Source organism: Kwoniella mangroviensis, chromosome 3 (genome assembly GCF_000507465.2).
Source record: "Kwoniella mangroviensis CBS 8507 chromosome 3, whole genome shotgun sequence".
NCBI lineage: Eukaryota > Fungi > Basidiomycota > Tremellomycetes > Tremellales > Cryptococcaceae > Kwoniella > Kwoniella mangrovensis.
The window spans coordinates 862,716-876,882 of record NC_088829.1 but is presented as its reverse complement, the minus strand read 5'-3'; the positions used below and the strand labels follow the sequence as shown (position 1 = coordinate 876,882).

The following is a 14,167-nucleotide window of genomic DNA, read 5'->3' as shown; positions in this document are numbered from 1 at the left end:
GGGATGCGATCTAGAGCATCTGCCATAATGCATGTACAATTAATCAAGTGTCTTTCTGTACGGTAGTAGTAGAGTTATCATCAACCACCCTCTTTTTTATCAGTCAACCAACCCTCAAATTTAACATAGCTCTTGGTAACAGCGAAGAGCCCTCGGATGGACCTGGTCTGCCGACTTCCAAAAGAACATTAGCACATCGCAATAAAACGAACTGACCTCAAAGACACTCTTTCATCTTTTCCCAAAACCTCTTTGAACTCTCAATCTTTTCGATATATACACCTTCGAATAATTACCTCTTCGTTCGTTCAACTATTCCGCCGACGACACTCATTACAGCCAGAAACAGTCATTCATTTGATCTGATCCGCAATCACTCATACCGTCAAGACCAACGCTGCACCAACAGATAAATATCTCAAGAGGCATTGTAGCACAAAAGAGCAAGTCACATTCATTCTATAAAGGTATGTCCTTCCGCTCTATGAGAATAGGAGATCCAGAGAAAGGAGCATGAGATGGTGTGGAGCAGATGTACATCGGCACGAAAGGGATAATCGGAAGCTGACATCTTGGTCCATTCTATAGCTCAACCAAGTCATTCGCTAACTCACTTTACTCTCATTAACAACCACAACAATCAACCTCACTTATTACGCACAACCGTACCAACTCTAACAAACACCTTCGATTGTACACCAAAATCATCAATATGCTCACTTCATCACTCCTCACTTCCGTCCTTCTCCTCTCCACCTCCGTCTTCGGTCTCTCAGACAAAAAAGCTCATGAACTCTCTCGTTCAAGGGCCAGAGCGCACTACGCTCGAAAAGAAAAACAAGTCTTCACTTTCGAAGTCGACGCCAACTCTACCTCCAACAGTATAGAAAAGAGGGGTCAATCATATTCCAACTCTAGAGCTACATTTTACGATGTCGGATTAGGTGCTTGTGGATGGTACAATTCTGCAAGCGATTATATCGTCGCTCAGAATTCGGCTCAGTATGGTAGTGGGTGAGTACGATTTTCATCTCCACAAACCATCCCCCCTTTCAGCGCATAGTGGAGAAGTGGAGATGCTATAAAAGCGGTGAACGCCGTCACGCGAGAGACCCAAATGGACACGTGGTTATCCGCATAAGTTCGAGTGGCACTTCACTTCCTCGCTCTCCTGAGCGTCTTTCTCGTTGTTTTCCCCTCGGGCTCCCTCGTTTCTCGATGCATTCGTGTCGTTTTTCTTTCGCTGACCCTTCTGAATTAGATACCCAGGGCCTAATTGTGGAAGATCTATCTCAATATCTTACGGAGGGAAGACAATCTCCGCGACGATCGCGGACGAATGCCCTACTTGTCCTTATGGAGGGTTGGATATGTCGCGAGGATTGTTCACTCAATTTGCCGTGAGTGGTTTGGCTTTGATGGTGTTGTTTCTGCCGGAATAATGGCTGATAAAGGTGTCTCGTGATGTTCAGTCCGAATCAGCAGGTGTATTCTACATGACATGGTGGTACAACGATGAATCTCAAGAAACCACCACTTCCACGTCTGAAAAACCCACTCCTACTTCCACTTACACCCCACCTACCTCAACTTATGTGGAACCTTCTACTACACCTACACCAACTTCCACATACGTCGAATCATCTACCACTTCCTCTGCTGAACCCACTTCTACCTCGACCTCATCAAGCTCATCTGAGGCTTCGACTACTGCCTCCTCGATTGTCGCTTCGTCCAGTGGATTGGCCGATACTGTCTTACAGACCAACGCTACTGTCCCTTCTCTTGCTAATGCGACCGGTACGATCTCAGCTGAAGATACCGAGACGACTGCTCCGGTAGCTGCCTTGGGCAACTTGGTATTGTTCAATCAGGCTGTAGCGTACTTGGGTCATATAGTAGTGGTAGGAGCTGAAAAGTAGATCGAATAGAGTCTCCTTGTAAAATTTCGTCTTTTTTCCTTTCTGGTTTTTTTGGTGTATCTTAGCTCTCATAATTTATTTATCTCCTATCACGGACTTGTCACTCGTTTAACTCATATCATTCTTATGTTAGATACCGCAGGACAATCCCGCCACAAGTATAGTCTTTAACGTCTATGACGAACTTTGTATGATTAGTCTTGACCATGCATCTACAGTATGCAAATACACTATCTGAACAAGTCTGTGTGCTTTGCCTCGTGCGAGATTGCACATCCTATACATACAAGTACGTTGTGAGTAGTACACCATTATCGGGTAGATCGACGGCAAAGTTACCCAAATAAGGTTCAGGGATTGTGTCACCTCGAACGTCACTCCGCACTAGCGTTGCTAGGTGACTGACGATCTTCTCAACCACACTCGGCACTCAGTTCCCACGTATCGTTCAACGCATTTGTCACCACTTGTTGAACTTCGACGATCATTCGGCGATCACATATTGCATGCATACTGCAACTTGACCCACTCCAGAACACAAGAGAAACCCAGAAAGACAAAACCAACATGGCCCGCCCTGACCCTCAACACGAGATATGGGACAAACATCTTCACCCACATTTACGTCTCTTGCTTCCTTCTTCAACACCCCCTATCCACCTCGAAGCTCGATTATATCTCCCTTTGCCGCTCCCTCCCTCGCTTACTCCGCATATCAACGTGCTGGGTGAATACTCGACTGTCCCGAAGAAACTTGAAGACCTCGATGTGGGACTTAGAGAAGGGTTGAAGGATATGGGAGTGGAGAGAGTGGTAGTTGCCAGTCATCCTTGGGGCAGATTGGGTGGAAGCATGTTGGATCCGTGAGCTCCTAGCTCATAGCGACTATCACATACAGCACAGGTCCACTGACTACTTAGCATTGTTTGTGTGTCCCTACGACCTTTAGCGTGATCACTTCCCATCTCATAACATCCATATATCACCCCTACCATTCCCATACGACCGACCCATCAACTATCGAAGGATCCGTACCCGACCCGGAATCTCTCAATCCGTCCGGAGCGACTACTCCCTCTCCTGCTGAATTGTGCGGAAAGACCGCAGTGATCACGTACAACGTACGAGGGGTAGGACTTAGTGGTGGGAGTCAACCGTGGTTAGGTACAGGACATGATCCGGATGATTTAGCGGAGATTGAGAAGATTGGTGTGGGACTTTTAGGTGATAGTGTGAAAGAGGTGTTTAGGTTCGTGAGTGCAGTCTCCTGACAGCTACATACATGAAAATATATTTTATATGAGTTTTCCTGACCGCTCTTTATAGGGCTATTCCTGGGGATGTCTCCTCACCATCCTCGCTCCCTTCCCCACCTCACACTCTTTACCCTTGACCAAGACTCTCCTCGTCTCACCTGCTCTAACAGCCTTCAAAGGGATAACCTTACTCTCATCTAAGAAGTTCCCTGCCGCGCTGAAGGAACATCAACGACACCTGAACAACCGGCCCATATGGATGGTGTGGGGGAACAAAGACGAGTTCACTGGATCGAGCACGTATACTCACTTCGCCGATGAGATGGGCAAAGAGGTGATCAAGGGGATAGAAGTAGAGGATGCGGAACATCTCTGGAGGAGGGATGAGGGTGAGAAATTGAGGGAGATCATCAGGAATTGGTTAGATAGTTAGCTACGTTGACTCGATGAGATCCGTTTGATGGTTGTGAAGCTGGATTGACGGAGATGAGGGTGGACTTATGAGGTAATGCCTTCAAGGTCACGGTCATGGTGTTGTCTCAAAGGCATAGATATATGAATCAGCACGGACAGTATGTAAAGTGGGGAAAGGTAACGATCTGTTTTATTTAAAGTGGGTGAAATTTCATTTCGTCACTGTATACTGTCAGTCTATAATCACATGCAAGTTGTACATCACCTACCTTATCTGGCCATCCGATCAACAAGGATCAAATGCATTTCATGTAGATTCAGATCACATGGAATGCTACCAGTGAATGCCATAATGATGATGATAGTCACAAGTAGATTCTTCTGATCGGCACGGTCATACCCGTGTTATGCAAAGATGCAAAAAGGAGGATCACCATAGGATGACGATTTCATCAAGATCACCAAACCTTCTATGCTGTTTCATTCCTTCGATCTCTTCTGTCTCTCTGAGCATCTTTGATCATATCCCTCGACTTTGTTATCTTGTGTCGCAATCTTAAGATCAACATTCTCATTCTCACAGTCTTCAGCCTCGGTCACAACAACATCAACATCCAACACGGCTTATCCAATTATTCCAATTATAGCCGATCTATCGGATCTATTTTGTCTTCTTCACCTCTGCTTTCGCACTTCACTTCGCCTTGGTATCATCAGCACATCATAGATATATCGACATTCTATCATCTTGCTTGCACCACATAGACGTCCCCACTTGACATGTCCCTGCGCTATCGAGCGATCCGATCCCTCTCTTCACCACGTCGTCTGACAAACCTCAATCCCCCTCGACTGGCATGTAACAAACTATTTCTCAGTACAACATCCCGACTAGATCGATATCAACAATCTCAAGCTGCTCTTGCTACCTCTCCTGCCCCATCGACATCGTACGAATCCACATATATACCCCCTCCTCCTCTATCAAGTACGTCAAGGGGCGATGACGAAGCTCTGAAAGCGCATTTCGACCTACCTCATCCTATCACCACTTCTACCACCACCTCGTCATCAGGATTATTTACCTTCCCACCTCTCACACACCCCTCGTCACTCCGCCCCTTGACCGAGAGAACGCTCGTACAAGCAAGTGCGATCGTCGAGCGAATATGTAACGCACCTCTAGACCCCTCAGGCAAAGAGCTACGATTAGTAGTGAAGAATCTAGATAGACTAAGCGATGTCCTATGCGGAGTGATAGACATGTGCGAATTGGTCAGGAATGTACACCCAGACCAGCAATGGGTACAGGAGTCAGAGAGGACATACGAGGTGCTGTGTAGTTTCATGAATGAGCTGAATACTAGTAGAGGGTTATACGAGGTGAGTGGTCACCCGAGTAGGGCCTGGTCTGGTGTATGAGACGCAGAGTCACACTGCCTGAAGAACCCGTACTTGGGAGAATGCTGATTTCGTGATATCCTCAGTCACTAAGCAAAGCCGTCTCATACCCTCATCCCGAACCACTCACTTCTGCCGAGCTCAAAGTCGCTCAAACATTCTTATCAGACTTTGAACGGTCAGGTATCCATCTTCCCCCAGCTGTCCGTCAAAAGTTCGTTTCGCTCTCCGACTCTTTACTATCTCTCGGTCGTACTTTCCTATCCTTCGCATCCAGCGGTCCATCTACCAAACCACTCATCGAATTAACCGAACCAGAGAGATTATTAGCTGGTATGGGTTCACAATTCATCGACTCGCTCCCCCGTAAACGAAGAGGCGGAGCCGCATACATCGTACCGGGAAGTTGGGAAGCTCAGATGATATCACGCTATGCTCGGGAGGGAGAAGCAAGAAGGTTGGTCTACATAGGTGGAATACAGAAAGACCCAGAGAGGGTGGAAGTATTAGAAGAGATGTTGAAGAAACGAGCCGAACTAGCCAATGTCCTAGGGAAAGAAACTTGGGGTGATGTGACACTAAGTGACAAAATGGCTAAAAATTTTCAAAACGTCTTTGGATTCTTGGATTCTTTGGCAAAACATCATAAACCTGTTGCAGCCCTGGATGTGGGTGTACTACAGAGATTGAAAGCTACTACTTTAACTGGAAACGATTACGATCTCAATTCCACATCTGTGCATCTACCTCCGCTGAACGCATGGGATAGAGATTACTTCGCGGAGAGATATCTATCTACCTTGGCTCCTACTTCTAGCTTACCACCTATCACATCGTACTTTTCCACTGGAACTGCCCTGATGGGATTATCAAAGATATTCAAGAAGTTATATGGGATATCGTTCGTACCCCGTTCAGTGGACAGTGGAGAAGTATGGCACGACAGTGTGAGAAGATTAGATGTGGTAGATGAGAATGAAGGAACTATAGGTATAATATATTGTGATCTATTCTCACGTACGAACAAACCACCTTCAGCGGCTCATTATACTGTTAGATGTTCACGAAGAGTAGACGACGATGATCATGCTGGAGATGGTCTGCCGGCTGGATGGGATGAGAAATACGGTGGAAGAGGATTAGAAGTTGATGGAGAAACTTTGAAAGGGAAAGAAGGGAAATATCAATTACCCGTTGTGGTTCTTACTTGCGATTTTGGCAACGTCGATGTTGGAAGACCAGCGTTGTTAGGTTGGAATGATCTGGAAACGTTGTTCCATGAGATGGGACATGCTATACATTGTAAGTGATATTTGATCACTCTACATTCACTCCGAGCAGTACTGATTCTTATGATGATGTGGTCGTAGCAATGATTGGTCGAACAGAGTTTCACAACGTATCTGGCACACGCTGCGCAACAGATTTCGTTGAGCTTCCTTCAATTCTAATGGAGCATTTCGTCTCTTCACCCGAAGTACTATCATCTTTTGCTACCCATCATCTCACCAACGAACCATTACCTATCCCCCTTATCGAAGCTCATCTGAAACTGAACCAATCGCTTGCGGGACTAGAAACACACGGACAAATCTGTATGGCCCTCTTAGATCAGAAGTATCATTCGTTGAAACACAACCAGGAGATCGATTCAAGCAGGATATGGTATGATCTACAAAAGAGCATAGGCGTTATTCAACCGATCGAAAATACAGCTTGGCAAACTCAATTTGGACATCTGTATGGCTATGGAGCGACATACTACTCTTATTTGTTTGATAGAGCCATAGCAGGTAAAGTGTGGAATACACTATTTGCAACACCTCAACGAGGTGGAGAAGGAGTGTTAAGTAGAGATGGCGGTGAGATGTTAAAAGACAAACTACTCAAATGGGGCGGAGGGAAAGATCCTTGGTTGATGATTGGAGATGTGATACAAGATAATGAAGGGGAGATCGTGAGTAGAGGTGATGAGAGGTCGATGAAAGTGGTAGGAGGTTGGATGATCAAGTGAGGTTGTTACCCCAGTTGAAAATCTGGATAGAGACGGGAAGATACGATGGTGGACAGACAGCAGATGGTGTGATGTAGGAAAAGAGAAGTCACCTGTCTATACTCATGTCTTGGTTTGATCTATATCATTTCTTTTTGCGATCGATCCCACAGGCTCGAAAACACATTGTAGCATATAGTAGTATATATTACCTTTTCTCTTTCTAGATATAGACAATTCATACATACGGATGTAAGGTATATCATGTAAGATACATATCACAATACTACACTCTCACTTTCTTGACTTTCGCATTATTCCCCTGCTCCACATCTGTTATATCTGACAATCGCTTCTTACTACTTGGCATATCTGAGTTATCGCTATCGTCTACAGGCGGAACAAGCTTAGGTATTGACATGACAGCTTTGAATGTTTTCCTCGCTTCTGCAAAATGCCATTCACGCATCAGCCTTGATCTCATATATGAGAACATAACAATGAGCTGGACCTACGAGCACGTAACAATACATTTTTGGTGGTATTGGAAATTGATTCTTTAGCAAGATTAGATGGCATACCTATCATCGTTGCTCTACGATACACACATCAAAACAAACACGCGTCAGCTAAACTGAGCTCCAGTTTTGAGTGGACACTTACAGATTAACAATATCTAAAGCTCCTCTCAGACCCGTCGAGGGATCTCCATTAGAACCCGAAGAGAGGATGACACCTTTCCCACCTGTTATCCTATTCACTTCTCTGGCGTTCGAGAGGAAGTTCTGTCGATATCTACGAGAAGTCTCTGGGGATGTGGAGGAAGGAGGGTATAGTGCTGGAGAATAAAGGAGCTCGAACTGAAAAATGGAGAAAGTCACTCAGCAAATTTATACGACTGCATGTGTATGCATATGCATATGACACCTTATCTTTAAATTCCTGCTAGACTTACCACTACGCCATTCCGCTGAGCTTGCCTCATCTGTTTCCAATTGAATCTAAAAGTAAAAGGTCTCTCATGTAAAGGTAGAGTAATGATTGATATCTGAGATCTCGCACAATTCAGCTCAATCTCTTGAGCAATAAGCAACGCCGTGACTTACCTGATTGGGTCCAGGATTGGATAGATCTGTACAAGCAAGTTGAAAAGCTTTCTCACTTGTTGGAGCTACACTCAGGATGTCGTAATTTTTCAAGGTGTTTGTGTTTTGACTGGTCTGGGTAATGGAAAAAACAAACCATCAACTAAAAATCCTTTCGACCAAGATCATTCAATTATTCCTCAGATGGTAGGAGTGTAGGAAGTACGACTCACCAATGGGTGTACCCTGTTATCATCCAACCTCATATGATACCTCGAAACCTGTACTAACGGCGTTTTACTTGAACTACCACTAGAACTAGCATAGGAGGATGATCTAGGATCAAGATTCGGGAAAGGCAATCCACTCGAGAATGGTGAAGGTATAACTTGGTTGGAAGGTTCATTCGGACTAACAGTCAGTCCGACCACAGAGTATCCCACTATATATACAATCCACCCATCAATACTATTTTTTTTTTTTTTCGAGGAAACAGATTGTTGAGGAAGGTAGGCAGACTGACAATGGCCTGACAGAGCTACTTTCTTCACGAAAACTTCTCTATTCCTACTTTCAATCCCTGACCAACAGTCTTTCTTCACAGGCGTAGGTGTAGAAGGAATAGGCGTAGGAACGGCTTTCCCTTTCCCCTTTTTACTTTTCTTACTTTGTCCGTCATCAGTATCGGGAGGTAAAGGGAATGGAAGGTATAGGTCGAAGTACATGATTTACTGGGTATGAGAAAGTCGTCGAGTTCCCTTGAAGCTTGCGTCCGCGAAAGTCCTTTTGATATCTTCACAAGGCATAAGATTTATGGTCTTGCTATATCTTATTGATACTCTGCGCATAGACAGAACATGCGGACGATATATCAGTCGAATAATTTTGTGATACCAACATTTCTACCCACTTGGTGGAGGTGAAGCAACGAGGTGCTGAAATTTGATTCCGTCGCCAACATTACCAGCCAAACAGGCCTCGTTTCTGGGGGAGATACAACGATGGGATGATTGCATGCAGAACATCGCTGAAGTAATTCAACAACCGTGAATCGTTCCCAGGAGGAGTGTAGAGATGGGAGAACTAATGGAGATGATTTTCCTGTTCGAGCTAATTACAATTCAAGCATGTGTACACTCATATCTGATATGACCCGAGACGAAAGTACAAACACACATGGTTAAACAATGTACAACGGATAATAACAAAGACAAAATGCTACTTAGGCGGGTCTCAACCTAACCAAAACATCTGCTACCAACCCGGGGACATCGTTGGATCCAGCTGCTATACCCACCGGTTCGGAGATGTCTAAATCGCTACCAATCAGCTGTAATGGTTTGAATCATCAGCTAAATTCCCTGCAATGGTATTATTTCAGGGAGCTTGGCAAGCAATGGATGCATCCCACTCACCCGTGCATCTGCAAACCTCTGAGTGGCTTCATCGAAAATCAAAGCCAGTGTGACTGGTCCATTGGGCACATCGTATTCCATATGCAGTTCATAATCTGATACGGCCTTGACCGATTTTATGCCGAGCAATGAACGGTAGAACGACGTCGAAGATGAGTACCTGTTTTTGAGGTGGTTTATCAGCTACTTTCGAAAAGATCCTTGTCCGATGAGCAGCTACTCACCATCTGCAGATCTCATCCACTTTAGTATCTCCCGCTTCCCTACCTTCTCGAACTTCCTTGGCTCGAGCTTCTTCCCTTTCCTTATCCCGACTTAGACGCTGGACCTACACGATGTAAAAAACAGCTCAGCTTCCTGACCCTCTCCGATACAGTCTTCGAGCCCGAAAAATCCGACAACACCGCTCACCTCTTTGGCAACTTTGGCAATTTCCTCCCTGACGATATCAGTCTGACTCTGAGTTGATGAGATTGCATCTGTCAATCTCTCCATTTCGACAATTTGGGCATCAAGTGTTTCGTTGGCTTGCGTAGTTGTCATTCTCTGTAATATGGATGGTCAGCTCATTGACTCGCTCATCTGTGAATAACGATCTATTCGAGAGCTAACATTTTCAGGTGGATGAGTGGCTTTTATCCTCGCTAACTCCAACTCCATATCCCTTATCTGCTTTTGGAGTACTTGCGCCTCTGATAATTTGGTGGAAACTTGTTTGTGCTCTATTCAGAAAAAGATGAGAGGCAATACAATCAGCTTGGTAATATATGATAATCGTGGTGCTACCTCAAACTAACTCTGAGCGTTATCCTCAGCCAATTTGACCGTCATACTTCTCATATCTTCAATAGTCGATTTAGTCTCTTTGAGAATCGCTTTCTTCTCCGCATTGATTCGTTCTAATGATGCAGATGATCTCACCGATCAGCGCCGATTCGCATACTCATACATAGATTGAGGGAATCATGTACATACCTCGCTCTTCGTTTTCTCCTTGTTCTACCGTAGGCGGTTCCTCAAGCATGATAGAAGATAAGAAATGTCTTTTCGCCTCTTGTTCGAGATACGTAAATTTCAGTCGTCGGAAGTACTCCTATACATCAACAATATAACACATCAGCTACCTGGTACAGCGAACCACCAGGCTGAGTCATTAAAGGAGGCAATTCACCTTCTGCGATTCCATCTCTTCCCTCACCAAGATGGGATTATTAGGATCCAACATCATAGCTGAATCGTTACTGCTCAAGGTGACATCCCGTAGAGCCTTTTCTTGAAATCGATCTCGATGCTGGAGAACATTGAAGCCGGCTGATACTTCGTTTGTTATTCTACCAGTATACAAGTTCTTGTCAGTATATTCGTTCGACTTAGCAAAGGAGGACAGAAGATTACTGGACTTACTGGTCTACTGCCTGATGTAAGCTTGAACCGCCCGATGTAGACGTGAGCATCGTTGATGAGCTCGCTACTGCTGCCATGTTGGGTCGTGAGCTGAAGTCTAAGATATGATATTATAGGATGCACAAGCAAGGGACGAACAGAATAGAGATGGCCAAGGTCGATTTATTTGTTTACACGTTTTTCCCATTCGCATTCCCATAACCCGGTACGCGACTGTCTTTCACGGAGATTGATAAAATGTCCGTGGACCGGGTTACCTATGAGTGGAGGTTGAACGATACATCTACAAAGGTAAACATGGAAATGTTGACACTATCATGGTTCTCATTCTGACATATGATGCATATCGTATCAACAGCACTACTATCCCATAAGCCAACAAAAGGATAGCCAGACTAGCCATAATGACTACTATATCAAAAGCGATATCATGTCATGTACGACTTCGCCCTTCTCACCCGAACGATGGAAAGACCAATCCCGATAGTATAAAGATTAGTGGCAATAGAATTGAAGCGTTGAACAAGGAAGGGGACAAGAGATATCATTTCGAGTGAGCTATTACACTAGTGTCTGTGATTCATCCGCTCACTATCACATGATGGTAGTCTTGATAAATGTCTCGGTCAGACCAGTACCCAGGAAGAGATATTCGGCAGCGTACGACTACTGTGAGTTTGAAACGTAGCCCTCCTTGGTTTGCCCTAGCTGACCATTCGAGTTAGTATTGAACAAGTATACAATGGTCAGGTAAGTTCCTACCTCTCTTAAATTAGCTAGATAGCTCACGTCCAAATGAAGAATATCACCATATTCACTTACGGAGTGACAGGGTCGGGTAAAACACACGTAAGCTCAGCTACCGATCACTCTAGATGACGCTCATATGGCTGACATAAGTTAACAGACTATGCAAGGCTCGAGAAGCGACCCGGGAATCATTCCAAGGACTGTGCAAGTGAGCTCACTCATTGAATAACTCTGCAGGGCCGTCAAGCTCATTGTTTCTTTTCCAGGCAATCTTTCAGAAACGATCAGAAATGCGATCATCAATATCGAACATTGCTTTTTCTTATGTAGTGAGTAAGACACTTTCGCCTGTTGAATTTTGCATCTGACTGGAGTGGTGAACCAAAACAGGAGATACTCAAAGACGAGGTATATGATCTATTAGGTGATCGATTCGAGGTATGGTGGCTCTTGCAATTGTTACACGAGTCTATCTGATCTTAAACGATAGCCACGAAAAAGGGACATAAGGATGTCAGCCGAGGGTCAAAATATAATCTCAGACCTGATCGTACAACCTATCAACTCTGTGACAGAGTTTGAGATTTTATACGAGTAAGTCGCTCACCGACTCTATGTATTCTTGTTATTGTTAACCTGACCATATTTCGTAGCGCTGCCTCCAAAACACGTAAAACCGCATGTACCAAGCTCAATTCGTCCTCTTCCCGATCGCATGCCATTTTAACGCTCTATCTCGATATGATCGAAGACCATAATCCATCAAATCGAAAAAGTGGTAAAATTTGTGTAAGCTGTTGTCGGCCTGTCCTTCAGTCAAATAGTAGCTCACCGTTTTCACAGTTGACCGATCTTGCTGGATCTGAGAATAACAATCTCACAGGAAATGACAAAGAGCGAATGCGAGAAGTGAGTGGTAACACTTAAAAATGAGTATTGACAATGTTGACACACGATTGTAGAGCTCTGCTATCAACACATCATTAACGACCCTGGGCAAAGTAGTAGATGCTTTGAATCTGATTGCTGAGAGGGGAAACCGAGATTCGGCGGGAGTATTCATCCCATACAGGGAATCGAAGTTGACCAGATTGTTGCAAGGTACTTAGGACCAGCTGTCTTGCGGTAACCTTGTGCCAACATAACTGACTGTTTGTTGATGTTTAGATGCTCTTGGAGGTACTTCTCAGGGATTGTTGATCTGCTGCTTAGCTCCTGGCGAAAAATTTGCCAGAGATACAATCAACACTTTACAGTTAGTCATACTTTCGTCGTATTTCATAACCATGATAGCTGATTTTGGTCATTCGTTAGGTTCGCTAGAAAGTCTAAAGCTGTCGAAAATCGAATACCAGTCGTAGACAATAGTGAGTAGAGAAAGTAGTACCTTGTAGTCAGCTAATGGTCTTCATGCACCGTGGGTGCAGGTCAACGAAGAGCTTCCGCACCTCTTCCTCGCGCTATCAAGCCGATCAACGGTAATGCAGCTTTCAAAGTGCACGTCGCACCCAGACAATCTGCACCAACAGGCGGTCGAACTGCCCTGTCTAGTATTTCAACTAATTACAGACCAGCGAGAACGATGATGGGCAGAAACCAGACCGGCAAAGAGAACGGTCTGGGCGTTTTCGTCAAGCAGGAGAAGGGATCGGATCTAAAGGGATTGACGGACGAGCTGCTCGATCAGAGGGTATGTCATTCATCCAGCTAAATCTGGCACCATTTTGCTAACAGGTTCGTGCAGATTCAGAAGATTGTCAGTCAAGAGATGGAGAAGGAGAGGACCCCTCCCTCGACCGCGAATCGATCATCAAATGTCATATCAGAGCTGCCTAAAACTGAAAGCTCGAACGGACAAAATGATGTCGACCCACTGTCTGCTGCAGACAGAGATGCAAGAGCTAGAGTGATTGTCTCCCATGCTAGGAAATCACATCATAGGTATGTCTAGCTAATCGGACTTCGTCGTTGAAAGCAATATTTAGTTGACAACTCCTTGCGAATTTCAGTGGTGATCTTCAACAAGCCTTGTCACTATACAGAAAAGCTTACGAGTACGTGCCGTCCAATAGAAAATTGTCAATCAGGTAAGCAACGATTAAAGCTTCTTGCGCCATGTTTCGGGAAGTAGCTCAGATGGGAATGTATGATTATCAGAATAACCGAAATACAGCTTGCTCTGGAAGGTATATTACCTCCAGAACCGAAATCGCAACAGACAGATGAGATAAGGAAGAGCGGGATGAAGAGATCTTTTGGACATTTAGATAATCTTGCTGATACCAGTCAAGAATCACCGATGAAGAAAGGGAAATCCTAAGGCAACCGAAAGGACGAAAAGATTATGAAAAGATTACGAAGAATAACGATCCGAACGACACGAACAGGATTGAAATGACTTATGGTGGAATCATTGTAAGATTGTGTAAATATAATACAGTGTATAATTCATTTTGACTTTGGTATTTGTGATATCACACTGCTTTTTCTGCTCGATGAAATCATATACAGCATTGCTCGGCTTATT

At 44.5% G+C, this 14,167-nt stretch overlaps 6 protein-coding genes across 6 annotated transcripts; 4 read left to right on the top strand and 2 right to left on the bottom strand.

Moving 5' to 3' along the window:
* Positions 1-712: 712 nt before the first annotated feature.
* On the top strand, positions 713-1,922 carry I203_108146 (uncharacterized protein; the record flags this gene model as incomplete). Its single annotated transcript, XM_019148323.1, has 3 exons — positions 713-1,014; positions 1,262-1,400; positions 1,473-1,922. 3 exons carry the CDS (start codon positions 713-715, stop codon positions 1,920-1,922), a joined length of 891 nt encoding a protein of 296 aa, XP_019002556.1.
* A 567-nt stretch (positions 1,923-2,489) lies between these two features.
* I203_108145 (uncharacterized protein) lies at positions 2,490-3,611 on the top strand (the record flags this gene model as incomplete). The annotated part of the gene is made up of 3 exons (XM_019148322.1): positions 2,490-2,785; positions 2,872-3,175; positions 3,249-3,611. The coding sequence occupies 3 exons, from the start codon at positions 2,490-2,492 to the stop codon at positions 3,609-3,611; spliced, it is 963 nt and encodes a 320-aa protein (XP_019002555.1).
* Positions 3,612-4,372: 761 nt separating this feature from the next.
* On the top strand, positions 4,373-7,007 carry I203_108144 (uncharacterized protein; the record flags this gene model as incomplete). The annotated part of the gene is made up of 3 exons (XM_019148321.1): positions 4,373-4,975; positions 5,080-6,295; positions 6,364-7,007. The coding sequence occupies 3 exons, from the start codon at positions 4,373-4,375 to the stop codon at positions 7,005-7,007; spliced, it is 2,463 nt and encodes an 820-aa protein (XP_019002554.1).
* Positions 7,008-7,272: 265 nt separating this feature from the next.
* Positions 7,273-8,796, bottom strand: I203_108143 (uncharacterized protein; the record flags this gene model as incomplete). Its single annotated transcript, XM_019148320.1, has 7 exons — positions 7,273-7,433; positions 7,502-7,581; positions 7,650-7,846; positions 7,942-8,034; positions 8,093-8,206; positions 8,305-8,513; positions 8,595-8,796. The coding sequence occupies 7 exons, from the start codon at positions 8,794-8,796 to the stop codon at positions 7,273-7,275; spliced, it is 1,056 nt and encodes a 351-aa protein (XP_019002553.1).
* A 497-nt stretch (positions 8,797-9,293) lies between these two features.
* On the bottom strand, positions 9,294-10,967 carry I203_108142 (uncharacterized protein; the record flags this gene model as incomplete). Its single annotated transcript, XM_019148319.1, has 9 exons — positions 9,294-9,401; positions 9,487-9,646; positions 9,711-9,814; positions 9,898-10,032; positions 10,099-10,208; positions 10,284-10,385; positions 10,462-10,579; positions 10,658-10,817; positions 10,891-10,967. The coding sequence occupies 9 exons, from the start codon at positions 10,965-10,967 to the stop codon at positions 9,294-9,296; spliced, it is 1,074 nt and encodes a 357-aa protein (XP_019002552.1).
* Positions 10,968-11,294: 327 nt separating this feature from the next.
* Positions 11,295-13,960, top strand: I203_108141 (uncharacterized protein; the record flags this gene model as incomplete). The annotated part of the gene is made up of 17 exons (XM_019148318.1): positions 11,295-11,443; positions 11,499-11,561; positions 11,616-11,640; positions 11,692-11,739; positions 11,798-11,848; positions 11,907-11,969; positions 12,031-12,078; positions 12,131-12,234; positions 12,294-12,429; positions 12,484-12,549; positions 12,603-12,741; positions 12,808-12,895; positions 12,955-13,007; positions 13,068-13,330; positions 13,385-13,581; positions 13,650-13,727; positions 13,798-13,960. 17 exons carry the CDS (start codon positions 11,295-11,297, stop codon positions 13,958-13,960), a joined length of 1,734 nt encoding a protein of 577 aa, XP_019002551.1.
* Between the last annotated feature and the right edge of the window lie 207 nt (positions 13,961-14,167).